Source organism: Agelaius phoeniceus, chromosome 12 (genome assembly GCF_051311805.1).
Source record: "Agelaius phoeniceus isolate bAgePho1 chromosome 12, bAgePho1.hap1, whole genome shotgun sequence".
Classification (NCBI taxonomy): Eukaryota; Metazoa; Chordata; class Aves; order Passeriformes; family Icteridae; genus Agelaius; species Agelaius phoeniceus.
The window spans coordinates 4352613-4366755 of NC_135276.1; the positions used below are offsets into that span (position 1 = coordinate 4352613).

A 14143-nucleotide genomic window follows, 5' to 3' on the forward strand; every position below is an offset into this window, starting at 1 on the left:
AAACTTCACAATGACACATTTTGCAAGTGCTAAAAAGGAAACAGTTTGTGGGAAGGATTATATAGCCTTATATACAGCATGTCTAAAAATGCCTTTTTTTAATTCCTCCAAAAGGCAAACACAGATCTTTCTCCCCTAATTCAGATGAAGATAAAACATTAGTGATTAGCACCTGAAATAAAACTTTATATTAGCAAGACATAAATAGCAGTATTTTCAAAGCTTCACTAAATTAGTTTACAGTTTTATTAAAGGAGGTGTTTCCATCCCAAAACTCTGTTCTGTAGCCTGTAGGAAACACCACAGTCTGCAGAGAAAAAGAACAGTTTTAACATTCTATTTGTAATCATGAGAAAATTAGTTAATATTGGATTTTGGTATTGTCAAGAGCAGCAGCATCTAGAAATGTGTAACAATACACAAACCAGTTTTCTTGTGTGCTTATGCAATTCAATGGGGATGTTATTTCAGAAAGCAAAGTTACTAATTTCCTACTTTTGAGATGAGACCAGTCATTAGTTATCATTTAGTTATTATAGCCATTGATCAAAAAATCCCTTGTGCTTCACTGAACAAGAGGACTCTTACATGAAGCAGCAAGCAAAGGTATCCTTTTCTTCCTCTTAGTATTAAGATTGAACAACTAACAAAACAGAAACACTTTTTCATGGTATGTACTGACAAGTATGACTGGTAAGCAACCTGTGCTGTAAAGTGTAGCTTTGTACCTTGGAAAACAAACCTTTTGTTGCAGATAATAAAACAAACATACAGCATGGTATTCTTTGTACACAGTAGTTTTATATGCAGAACAAAATTAAGTGTAATACCTTCAAATTAACAAATAGGTTAAAAAAATCCCATAATGCAACCTACCTGGCATAATTGAGCAAGGCAGCATTGATGTACAGATTCAACTGAAAATCAGTATCTCTAAGCCTTTCATTGTTGCTAATGACTTGTCCTTATTGCTCCTATAATCCCACTTTTTTCTATTAACTTTAACCATTACAGATATATAAAAAGAAAGCAGCTGGGAAGCTTGGAGATATCAACCTCAAGATGAGTGAGCAGGAGAAGGAATTTGAAAGGAAAACTGCTCAGTATGAGCAAGAAAAGAAGCACCTGCAGCGTCTGCTGCAAGACAAACAGGAAACCCTCAGGGAGGTGCTGGAGCAAAACAGGTGAGGGGGACACAGGCAGGTGAAGGGACAAGGGAAAGTGTGGTGGTGTTTGAGGATCCCCAGGGAAGAGATGAGAATCTTGACTCCATCTTTCAGAAGGATTATATTATATTATATTATATTATATTATATTATATTATATTATATTATATTATATTATATTATATTATATTATATTATATTATATTATATTATATTATATTATATTATATTATATTATATTATATTATATTATATTATATTATACTATACTGTATTATACTACATTATACTATATATTTTATTATAGTATACTATATAATATTTTATTATATTACACTATATAATATTTTATTATATTATAGTACATTATATTTTATTTTATTACATTATGAGAACGATATACTAAAACTATACTAAAGAATAGAGAAAGGATTTCATCAGAAGGCTAGAAAAGAATGAATAATAAAATCCTGTGACTGCTCACAGCCTCGACACAGCTGGCTGTCATTGGCCATTAATTAAAAACAATTCACATGCAACCAATCAAAGAAGTATCTGTTGGTAAAGCATCTCCAGACCACATTCCTCAGCCATCAGATAGTTACTGTTTCCATTTCGTTTCTGAGGCTTCTCAGGAGAAAAATCCTAGTGAAAGGATTTTCATCAAACATGTCAGTGACAGGAAAGCACCTGCACACAGCCCCCAGCACTTGCTGTCCAGCAGAGCTGGAAACAAACCATCTCCTGTGGTTTGAAAATGAGAATGCTGAAACCCTGCTCATGATTGCCAGCTCTCCAAAGAAAGGTCTTTGGAAGGAGGAATTGATTCTGTATGGCTGCTGCTGTTTTTGAAACTTCTTAAGAAGGATATCAGTCTGAGAAGGATATCAATCTGTGTGAATCTTTGATCATTTGAAAGGATTCTGTAAATGAAAATACATGTTGATTTATTTTAATAGCACTTTCTGCTAAAGGCTGAACACTTTCCCATTCATACCTCTCAGTTTTCAGAATAGTAGGAAATGAAAGGAAATTGAGTACACCAAAGATCTGTTTTCTTTTGATTCTGTCTTACTGATCTGTTAACAAGTGACCTGGATTGGCTATGTGCAAAATAAAGAGAAGAAAATGTAAGAGATTTGTAGAAGATTATGACTGCAGTGTTAAGATATCCTTTAATACAGAGTACTGTAAAGGTATTTTTCCCTCTGATAGTGGAAAGCTTCATAGCACATTTACATTATCAGCATAAAAGAAAAACAGTTTCAGTTTACAACTGAAGAAAAGTAATAAGCAGTCATTTCTCAAGTCATCACTGCCACTGGGAAATAATAGATTTAAATGGATTTTAACAGACAATAGAAAAACAGGGCTTGGTATCATCTACCTTATATCAGTGCAGTCCCTGTCAGTTACTTTATACAGTGCAATTAAACAGGTGTAAGTAGCAGAGTTGTACAGTGAACATTCTATTCATCTCTGAAATTTGCATTAAAAACCAGATTGAACTGATTCACATTTCTCTGAAAATACTTGCTTAGGATTTTAAACTAATTAAATGGCTTTCATATCTCTGGGCTCATGTTACAATTTTTTACTGTAGAGAACACCAATTATATAAAGAGGGGCTTTTTCCAAAGTAGGATAGAGCATAATTTGAAATCCCACAATATGGATAATTCAAAATTCACCCTTCTAGCCCCAAAGTAGGCAAATTGGATGATGCAACACAGATGTATAAAATAATTAATTACACTTTCCATACAGTATTCTAAATCACTTTTACCTTTTCAGTCCAAATTAATTCCTTTTTTCTTCAGTAAACACACACAATTAATACTTGCAGCTTCCTTTTAAGAAACAAGATCTGCACCTGGAACTACATCACTGTAGTCCATTTAACTGGATGGTGATGAAGAAAAGTGGTTTATGGAAACAAACCCAAGATGAACCCCATCAAGATATGTCTTTCATTTCTTCATAGTCTCCAACATTACTGAATGGTGTAATGAGTGACTGCTTTTTTCTGGTGGTAGTTAAATCTTAAAAATAATTATAAGAATATAATATAATGAACACAAGTCTAAAAGTAAAAAAGAATTTTTACTGTCATCTTCCAAGTAGTATTTTAGTTAACCTCATGATTTCCTATTTTCCTTTGATTACTATATCAAAATGTAAATTAAAAAAAATATTACTGAGAAGTCAGCTGAATTCTACAAGAATTATTATTTCTATAAGAAATAATAAGTTTTTATGCTTATGAAACAAAATCAATAAAACCAACTAACACCATGGCTGATACAATCCATATGAACTAATTTCTTCATATTCCATTATTCTTCTCAAGTACTGCAATATAAAGTAGTTTCCCAAGGTAATCCAAATGTGTATCTACTCTTTTATGCCTACCAGCCAGAAATTAAACATGTATTTTGGCCTGCTTTTTCTATTTCTGATTTTACAAGGTTTATTATTTTCTTTCTCCCTTCACACAGTCACAGGAGTAAGGAAAGGAAAATTTTTTTGTAGTTCAGATGCTGCTCATCATCTGTAGTTTAGCAACTACTAAGGAGGTACCCTCCTCCTTAGTGCTAGGAGGGTACCAAACATTTGTATTTATTGTGACTAGCTGTGTTTACAGGGTAGATGTTTAGTCCAGAATACTTTCTAGCTGATAATGTTTCTGTGCAAAATGCCTACAATAGACATTAAGATAAGTGCATACAATCAATATTTATTCTCTAATTTCAATGTTAGGTAATGAAAATCAGAGTAGCATGCTACATTTTAAGCAGAAAAGCCAGTTTACTTTAAAATCTAGCTGAAAGTATGATGAATCACTGTAAGCAGGTGAAGACAGAAAACTATTTAATATCATTTATTTAGCTCATGCATTTAGTTTAATAATATGGAGTCAGGAAACTGAGGCAAGTCTGACTTAGCTACCACCATGAAATTGTTTATCATAAAAGCATACTGTACCTGTTGTTGCTGGTAAGTTCTCTTGAAAAGCCAAGTGAAATCCCACTGCAGATCCCTGTGCTGTCAGTGAGAGCTGCACAGGCATGAGCAGAGCCTGAGCAGGAGCACAGCACAGCTGGGGTGGCAGCTCAGTGCCCAGCCCCTGTGTGCCCACAGGCAGAGCAGCTCCAGTGCTGGGCAGGATGGAACAGGAAAGCCTCCTAAATATGATTGCCTGGCAAGAGATTTTGAGAATATGGAAAGTATAAATGAGATTGAAATAAAGCAAGCTTTGAGATCCCTCAGTTACTGAACAACTGAAAAACAATGGCATGGCCACTGAAGGTGATCCCCTTTTGATGGAACAACACCCTCTGCTTGCAGACAGCTCCAAGGGTCAGAGCAGACCCTACAGTTTGGCAGAAGGGGCCCAAAGAGGAGTTTTTAGGGTTTAAAATGTAACACAGTGTGGTAATGTAATGATTCTTATAGGCTGTATGGAAATGCTATAGGGTTTGTATCTTGTACTAGATTGGTTAGTGAGAATCAGAATATTCAGCACAGAAGAAGATTTATTGTATTGTAACAGGAACCTCGCTCTCTTATCCTCTTTTACCCTTTACCTCTTTTACTCTCTCATCCTCTTTACTCTCCTCTTGTCTTCTCTCTCTTTCCCACCCTCTTTATTCTCTGTGTTTGGCAGCTCCCAGCAGGGCCCTGCACCCAGGCCCTTTGCAATAAACCCCAGGTTCCAGACCTGGCTCCAGAGATCTCTGCTCTCCTTCCATCCCCACTGTCCTCCCCCCATCACTCCTACACTGCAGTCACAGCATGCTCACAAGTAGACAAAGAAATGTATTCATGTGCTGCTCCTCTCCTTCTGTTCTTAACAAGTGTACTCCAAACTAGCATGGGCTTTCATCAAATACAACAGAGATGACTTGCCTTGGAAATTTTCTCCCCTCCTGCATTCTTTAAGCTCATAACAAAAATCAGAAGTTCCACTACTTACCCATTGCATCCAAGGGATGAGAATTTTTCTACTTGGTTTTCAGAAGAAACACATATAGATATAGTTGTACTTTTGATAAATAAAAGCTTTTAAAGATAAGCAGATTTCCCTTCCTGGAAGCTGCTCTTTAGAACCTTATCAGTAATTACAGCCTTTGTTAGACAAGATTGCAAATTCCCAGCATCCTTTAATGAGAAAGCAATAGCATTTTGTTTTTCAGCCAGCTGATAATGAAATCTTTATTAGTCACTGAGTAACCTTAAGAGATATCAATATCACAACCTTTCCTTAAATAAGAGGCTTGAGATATAAACAAAGTTCATGATATGATCCTAGGGTGAAAAACAAGTTCCTAGATATTTCCTGTCTTATTTGACAGGTCATTGACCTTTATGAGTTTTCTAGGTCAGAGTTTATTTCATAAAACGGACTTTGCAGAGAAACAGTACCACAAGGTGGTCCCAGCAGCTGTGCTTTGGCTGCAGAATGTAAGTTTGAAAAGTGCATTCAACTGTCCTTGGAAGAGGGTGAACAGCAAAAAAGCTTTGCAGTTGTGCATAGGCAAGGGGGAGGAGCTGTCTTATCTCTGAGGTGACATATGAAATTATAACCATAATAAAAACCTTGGTGATAAGGAATGTATAAATAAACTGTTACAGGATAGATGCCAATGAATTCCTGAGCCAGCTCAAATAAGATTCTGAGGTTTAAAGCTGGATGAATTTAGTTCAATGAGGGCATGTCTTTTTTAAAGAAGAATCTTTCAGAACCTACATCTAGTAATTTTTTCATCCTCATAAATATGAGTGGAGCACTGGAATTTTGCTTACTCTCAGCAAGTTGTAAAATCCTACATTTTGGCTAGGTTAGGTGTTGAATTAAAATTTTATTTTTACTTATTTAATTAAGACTAGCCTACATTATTAAGAAATGAATTTCATGCCTTTTGTCTAAAGGCATCTGGAAACAGCACATGTATCTAAACGGAGCACATATCTAATTTTAAATGCCAAGTGGCAAAGACTTGTGTTTCAAAAGGCAAACCAGCTGTGGAGGCAAGGAAATTTTGGTGTTGAGAAGGATGTGCAGAGCATCAGCAGCTGTAGTAACCAAGCTGCTCTGTAATCCAAATTCCTTGAGGGAAGGGAGGTTGTGACTAGCAAGAAGACACCCTCTGCCCAACCAATTCTGCTGAATGCATTTTTAAATTTCAATCAGGTCAAAATTTTCAAACAAAATCCCCTTGTGTAACTACACTTGAGATGCTACTGCTTCTTCTCAGATGCTGAGCTGGGAAGCAGCTGAGCTGTGAAGCTGTTCCAGACTGCAAGTTGTGTAGGTGTGCTCTGTCTGCTCATTCCAAAGCCAGGTAGCACTCTCTGCCTCTGCATCTCTCAGCTCTGCTTAAAAATTAGTCCTCCAAGAGTAATTCAGAGTCACAGAACCACTGGGTTGGAAGAGACCTTCAAGATCAGGAGTCCAACCCAGCTCCAGCACCTCAACCCTGGCACCCAGTGCCACATCCAGGCTTTGTTAAACACACCCAGGCATGGGGACTCCACCACCTCCCTGGGCAGAACATTCCAGAGCTTTATCACCCTGTCTGTAAAAAACTTTTTCCTTATATCCAACCTGTATTGTCCTTGACACAGCTTGAGCCTGTGTCTTCTGGTTCTGTATTAAAGTATGTGTGCTCATTTCCATGCATCAGCTGTGCTTTTCACATCAACTGATGTTCATTTCCAGATTATTTTGTATTTTGACATCCACCAGGAATCAAAGGCAACCCAAGCTCTTGGGCTTTGGCTGCTTTCTAAGTTGACAGCACTTTTGTTGGGCTCCCACAAAGATGCATGAGCTGAGCACAGAGTCTGACACTGATGAGAGCCCTGGGGCTCAGAGGGGTGGCACAGTGCTCTGGGCAGTGACAAGGGGCACTGCTGTGTGGGGAGCAGAGCTGTGCTCACCAGGGAGCCTCAGTCAGTGCAGGAGGGATGGTCACAATATTTGGGTCTCACATGCACTGCTCTGTGTGCAGACTTCACTCAGCTTCTTACACAATGGGTGCTTTTCTGGTCATATCCTATTTAGCATTACATTTAATGAGCTTTTTCAAAAGCAAAAATGGAATGAATTTCAATCAGGCAATTTCAAGCATCTAAATACAGGCTATTTCTAATTTGCTTATCCACATACTGTACTTCTGTACTGCTGAAACATTGTTAAACTTAGCATTTCTCTTCATTTTCTTCCTAGGAAAACAGAAGGGGAACTTGAAATCATGTGGGAATCCACAGCCAAAGAAAACAAGAGAATGAGAGAACTCTTACAGAAATCCCTGAGGAAGAACACGTGGAGTGCTGTCACAGCTCATGACCCACACTCTCAGAAGGACCTGGTTTATGGACATGATTTTAGCTATTGTGATGTGAAAACTTCATCCCCTACTGAAAATGAAATTCAGCAAGAATGTCAGTGATAAGAATCTTATCTCATCCAAGAAAGAAAACTTAGTGCCTGAAATTGTCTTTGCAGCAGCACAAGGTGTAATGGAATGTTTGCTGTCTTCAATATTAGTGTATTTTTAAGGTCATGAAAATGACAACAGCATATTCTCTACTTGTATTGTGAATAATGTAAATCTAGCCTAAAATATTACTTTGCTATTTGAAGAAAAGGCTCTTCATTTTTAAGACAAAATGTTTTGCAACTTCAAGTTAACATGTGAAGACAAGTAACTGGTTATCAGGATAAGCAGCTGGTGTTCAGCACAGACACACAATGCCACAAACCAAGTGAGCAGCAGGACAGTGCTGGTTAAAATTAAAGTGACAAGTTTCAGTGAATTCTCCCTAAAATGCCAGATGGAGTATGATCCAAGCTGAAAAGAAAGTGTGGCTTGTACTTTCTCTCCTGAGGAAGCATCTTGGCTTTCTAAGATGCAAGGATGTCCTTACACTAGATGGTGTGCCAAAAATCTTCTTGTCTCAAGGACAGAGGGAAATCTGACTGCAGAGCAGACAAGACTGAACCATCCTCATGACAGCTGCTGGTGCCTGAATGCACAAGTGCCCAGTGTGTAGATTTACAGGATCTGGGATTTACAGGTGCTGGGAAGCTCCTGCCATGGGTTTGCCAAGGGGACAAGCTGCAGCACAGGATGCAGCTCTCCTGCAGATTGTTTTGTTCATCCTGCTTCAGACTCAGTGGCTTCAAAAGCCACCCAGAGTATTTTCTGAAGCAGTGCTTATTGTATATCCTTTGGATTATTGACCTATCCTTTGGATTATTGACCTGTATTTGTATTAGGTTTCAGATTTGTTGATTTTTCACAATATTGCACATCAACTTTGTAGTAGTAAGTATTACTGTGATATGACTTTATTTTGGATTTACATATAACTTGCTGGATCAGCTTTTTGGTTTTGCTTCATTTTCATTACAAAACACAAATAGTACCAGAAAGCTGTAACAAACAGGTAACTATCATAGTTGTGTAGTATTAGAAGTAAGAATTTCATTATTTCTAATACTGCATGACATATTTCATTATTTAATTAATTCTAATTATTTCATTATTGGCTTTGATCAAAGTTAACAAAAAGAGCAGAAAACCAAGTTAAAATACCAAAAGAAATGCATAATGTTTGTGTCTAGAAAGGTTTCTGCAGCATTTTCCTTCAGGCTGGGGAGGAATGGCTTTATTCAGGAGAGGGTGGGGACAGCACTTCTGTCACACCACGGGGCTCAGGGACAGGCAGATGTGCAGCTTTCAAAGGCAGGTCCTGCAGTACAGTGCAAAGCTAAAAAATCTGCAGACTGTCAGGGCACTGGCACAACCTCAGTGCACTCAGATTACATTTCCCTGATTTTGGGAAGCCACCAAAGCAGCTGAGTAATATATATGCAAGCAGGATTCTAGGATGTACTTTAATTCCTTCCCTTTAACAGGAATAACACAAATGCAACAGCCCTATCGGTTCATCAAGATACAACATGTCAGAGTCTTTAGGACAGTGATTAACAGAACTGTTCTCAACAGCACACTATCTTTTGGTCTCTGCCCAGAGACTTAGCAGGAGCTACACCTTTGAATCCTTTCACTCTCCTCGCTTTTTCACCTTGATTATTCCAAGACTCCATGCCTCAACATAACAACCAGAAACTCTTCTTAAGCACAGTCTGGAATAACTTCATTAATATGTGAAATTGTCATGGGGGTGGTCTATCACTAAACCAGTCCTGTCCCCTATGTTCCTTGAATTTGAAAAAAACCCTAATTTGAAATGTCAGGTCTGAAATCCCTCTGCAGGTAAGTCAGACAGGCATCCACACTCCTCTGGTTTCCACACAAGCTCCAATCTGCAGGTGTGCAGACTCTGGAGGAACAGGGAACATGGCCATACCCTCAGCTTTTCACCTTTTTAAAGGCAGCTTTGGAAAATGAAGCCTTTCATGCCATATTTTTTAATACAACCATCTCTTAATATGCAAATATAATCTCAGAACTGATTTAATATTTACAATACTATCCTCACCTGGTTTTAATTGCCCTACTGAGTATGTTTTAAGAGCCTGTAAAAATTGTATTGGTAATTCCTTAGAAACAGAAGCAAGATTTCCAAAACTCTCAATGTTAGCCTGTTTTCCACTGAAGTGACCTGGGAATGTCTTAGAACTGTGCTTTTGCCACAGCTGCTGCCCATTTTCACAGCTCTGGTTTTAGAGTAGGTTTAATGCATGGTTCAAAGGGCAGCACCCTGACATTGACACTCCTAAGGCCTTGTTCAGAATTGCTACACTTACTTTGCCGTTTGCATATCATTAAAATACGACTTTTAAATGAACTAACATTGTTAAACTTTAAATGAACTAACATTTAATCAGATCCCTGGGTGATTCTCCATCCTCAGTTTTCACAGGAAGAAAACTGAGTAAAAGTTATGTCTCATGGATGAAAAAGTCCTGTGGCTCAGGAACACCTTTTTGGCATAACAAAAATCCTGTTACAGGCTTTTTTAAATACATATGAACCCACTTGACATACTTGCAGAGTAAGATACTGGAATTGTTTCAGATCAGCAAAAGTAAACCCATTTGCAAATGTGCCAAGTGTTGTGCAAATAGAATTATGATTAGACAGGTGCTTCCCTCCAGTTCCTTCCAAGTTGATTCTCTCTTTTATTAACAGCTGAAAGAAATTTGACTGTTTTAGTCTGGTACAGTAACTCTACCCATGCCAGTTTATCCTTTTTCTGTTACCCACCTGACAACAGAAACTTGCTATTTTCCCCTGAAAACGCTGACAGAGCATCCTGACTGTTACATTGCTCCTGCCTTCCAGTACAGAACCTTCCAGATCTTCCAGTTGGTAAATTGAAGCCATGAAGTGCTTTCAGCTTCCTTTCACAAGACAACATAAAAACATTCTTCCATTCCTACCAAGAAAAGGAGAAAATTCAGGATGTGTGGAACTGTAGTCACAGTCAAGTTTCATTGGTGAATTTACAGAGCACATCCTGTCCATCATAACTGAACATAGTTTTGCCATATTTTGGAATAAATAAAGTGATTATATATTCAAAAAGCAATCATTGCTATCACCTTTTAGAACCAAAACCAAAGGAGAATTCGGAGTGAAAGGAATGAGGAACTTTACAAACAAATTGTGGATCTGCTGGTAAATAGAGCTAGATACTGAGAGATAACAGAAACAATGGGAAGGATTCCACTGACTGATGAATGGAATGAGAGAGATTTATCTTTACAAACTGTAGGTCTGCTGATAAATAAAACTGGATACTGAGAGATGAAAGGAACAACGGGAAGAACCGTAAATTCCATGAGGAATCTCACTAATTCACACAAGGAAAAGAGAAAGGTGGGGGGTGATACCTTAGAAGGGAGTCTTAGTGTCAGGTGTTTGGGGAAGTCTGCACCTCCCAAGTACCTCAGCCAATGGGGAAAGAGGGAAATGTGGCCAGGAAATTGGGATAAAAGGGAGGCTCTGTCCTCCTAAAATCTGAGAGACCCCAGGGGAATTCCCCATGGCCTCTCCCTTTTTTGGAAGAAAGTAAAAGGACTCCTCTGCCTCTTTTTGGCCATAAACCTCTGGTGTTTGTGGATTAATTTTCCTGCTGGGAGTAAATCTCGGTAGTTCCAATGCATTTGCCAGCTACAGCTGAAACAGTGGCGTTACTTTTTACTCCACAGTGAGAACAGAGCACCTCTCCCTCTGTTTGGGGTGTGACACTCAGCAGTACATGAAGGTAAGTCTGTACCAGCGTTATGTGACCTGACAGAGCTCTGATGTGTACTTAGCTTAATTCCCACTTTCTAGAAAAATTCCCCTGACCATTATAAGTCATTTAAACCCAGGTCCTTTTCCTTCTCTCCCCTTTCCTTTCCTTTCCTTTCCTTTCCTTTCCTTTCCTTTCCTTTCCTTTCCTTTCCTTTCCTTTCCTTTCCTTTCCTTTCCTTTCCTTTCCTTTCCTTTCCTTTCCTTTCCTTTCCTTTCCTTTCCTTTCCTTTCCTTTCCTTTCCTTTCCTTTCCTTTCCTTTCCTTTCCTTTCCTTTCCTTTCCTTTCCTTTCCTTTCCTTTCCTTTCCTTTCCTTTCCTTTCCTTTCCTTTCCTTTCCTCCCCTCCCCTTTCCTCCCCTCCCCTTTCCTCCCCTTTCTTTCCCCTTTCCTTTCCCCTTTCCTTTCCCCTTCTCTTTTCCCCTTCTCTTTTCCCCTTCTCTTTTCCCCTTCTCTTTTCCCCTTCTCTTTTCCCCTTCTCTTTTCCCCTTCTCTTTTCCCCTTCTCTTTTCCCCTTCTCTTTTCCCCTTCTCTTTTCCCCTTCTCTTTTCCCCTTCTCTTTTCCTTTCCTTTTTTTCCCAGAAAGATGCTGTTTTTCAGCCCAGGAGATTGACTTTCACCAGTTCAGACAAAAGAACCCTAAAGACATTTTCACCATGAAAAATTCCTGCCACTATCCTGGCACATGGCATCAGGAGTTCTGAGAGCTTTTCCCTTGGGACTAAAGTCCCTCCTTGGGCAGGCATGGAAGGAGAATTTAGGAGAATTCTGAGCACAGATCCTTCTCTGCAAATCTAGTGCAAATAAAAACTCCATGGTGCCAATCAGCTTGGATCTAGAAAAGCAGAAGCACTTTGAAAGCTTCTTTATGTTTAAAAATGTGCTTTCTCAAGGAGTGAGCTCTCTAGATTTTTTTAGTCCTGAGTTATTTTCTTCTGTACTAAACTTATTCAACATACCCATATAAGCACATATTCAGATATGAAATACAGAAAGAAATATATTTTAGCTATTAGGATTGTTTTATACCCGAAATACTTGGTTTCAGTAAATACAAAATTAAAATGAGACTTCAAAAGTAGCACAGAACACCATAACCTCAGTGAGTGCTTCAGTACTCGGTGTTTCTTTCCTCAGCCAGAGATGGGCACAGGGCAGATTTGTCTTCCATAACCTGTTAATGGTAACCCCTCCTCGGTGCAAGGCCAGTGGAATGCAGCCTGAGTTTTGGACTCAAAAAGGAGATCAAAGTCAGGCTTTGTTTTTAAAATTAAAAAAACACAGTCTCCTTCAGAGCTGGATGTTTATCAGAAAAATCATTGATCCTGATCAGAGTTTGAAGCACTTTTAACAACTAGTGTGACTAGTGTCACATACTAAAGCTGATTTTCTCCAGAGGCCATCAAAATTCCTTTAGAACATCCTTGGGAAGAGATTTCTTGATTTTTTGGTGACTTTTTGGATAGAATTTACTCAGCATTTACAAGTTTATTGAGAATCTCTAAATAACTGCTTAAAAAATACAAAATAAATCTCTCATTGGACTAAAGACTGCACTATTCAGGCAGGTCTAGTACAAAACCTTTAGGAGACCTGAATGTCTTTTCAAAAGCCTTATTTGTCACAGAAGAAAAACCAATTCCACTGGAACCAAGAGCTAAGTAGGGAAAAATACAGATATTTAAACCCCAAATATTCTGCTAAGAGCTGTAGTCTATTAGGTAGTTAAGAACTACAGTCACCTAATATTTCCTGCTGCCCTCCACAAGATGCAAAGTTCTTGCAAACCAGTAGCATGACCCAGCATCACCACAGCTATTAAATCATATCATTTCTTTATATTCCACTTGCAGCACACCTGCAGTTATTTAGAAAAATAAAGTTATTTAGGAAAATAAAGTTATTTAAAGAATGACAGTACTGAGATCAAATCTTAGAACACATCTGACCTTTAATATGGTCAGATAAATGCAGGGAAACACAGTGCTCCTCTCATTAAAATTCAATAACCTGGAAGCAGGAAGGGTGGAATGGAAAGTATTCACCCTGAGATACTGCTAAGCTACAATTAAAAACTGCAAGTTAGGATGATCCTTATCATTTCCTTTAGCATTGATCAAAGCAGAACATGCATTACTGCAAGCAATAAATTCCAACCCTAACAAACATTAACCTTCATTTTTAGTAAGTAAGGATAATAAAAGGTGTATTTATATACTGTACCCTTGCTATTTCCCGAATTAAAGTTGAAAATTTCTTTTTACGATTTAATTGGTAAATAGCACTTTGAAAAGGTTCAAACTACAGTGGTTAAATGGGATCAGCCCTCAAAGTGTTTGCCTCAAAATGCCTTGGAATTTGAACTCATTCATGTCTTCATCTATTTGTGTGCCTATGTGAGAGGGAAGGATTCTTTTCCCACGGCTGTAAAATGTCATTTCTCTTGTCTATGAAGAAAATAACATTAGAATCCTTGAAATCAATGTTTATTTTTTTCCTTTGGTAGCTGCGTAAAAGCAGGATTGCTGGTAAAATGAAAATCTTTTAATAGGTTTACAGCATCCCAGGGAGAGCAATCCCTAAAACAAAACCAGACAATAAATGAAGATACTTTTATATTTTTATAAAGAAGCACAGACTAGTGGAGGTCAAATCACTGCAGACTTAAGACACCTTTTAAACAGGTGGGAGCTCTGCAGACAGA

At 38.1% G+C, this 14143-nt stretch overlaps 1 protein-coding gene across 4 annotated transcripts in view; it reads left to right on the forward strand.

Moving 5' to 3' along the window:
* The window catches only part of CEP89 (centrosomal protein 89), a 36920-nt gene extending 28362 nt beyond the window's left edge, over positions 1-8558 (forward strand). For all 4 annotated transcript variants that reach the window (XM_077184845.1, XM_077184847.1, XM_077184846.1 and 1 more), the window contains 2 exons: positions 1015-1184; positions 7399-8558. In XM_077184845.1, coding sequence (XP_077040960.1) covers positions 1015-1184; positions 7399-7621 — 393 coding nt within the window. In that variant the 3' untranslated portion in view covers positions 7622-8558. The remainder of the gene's footprint in view (positions 1-1014; positions 1185-7398) is intronic.
* Positions 8559-14143: the final 5585 nt, after the last annotated feature.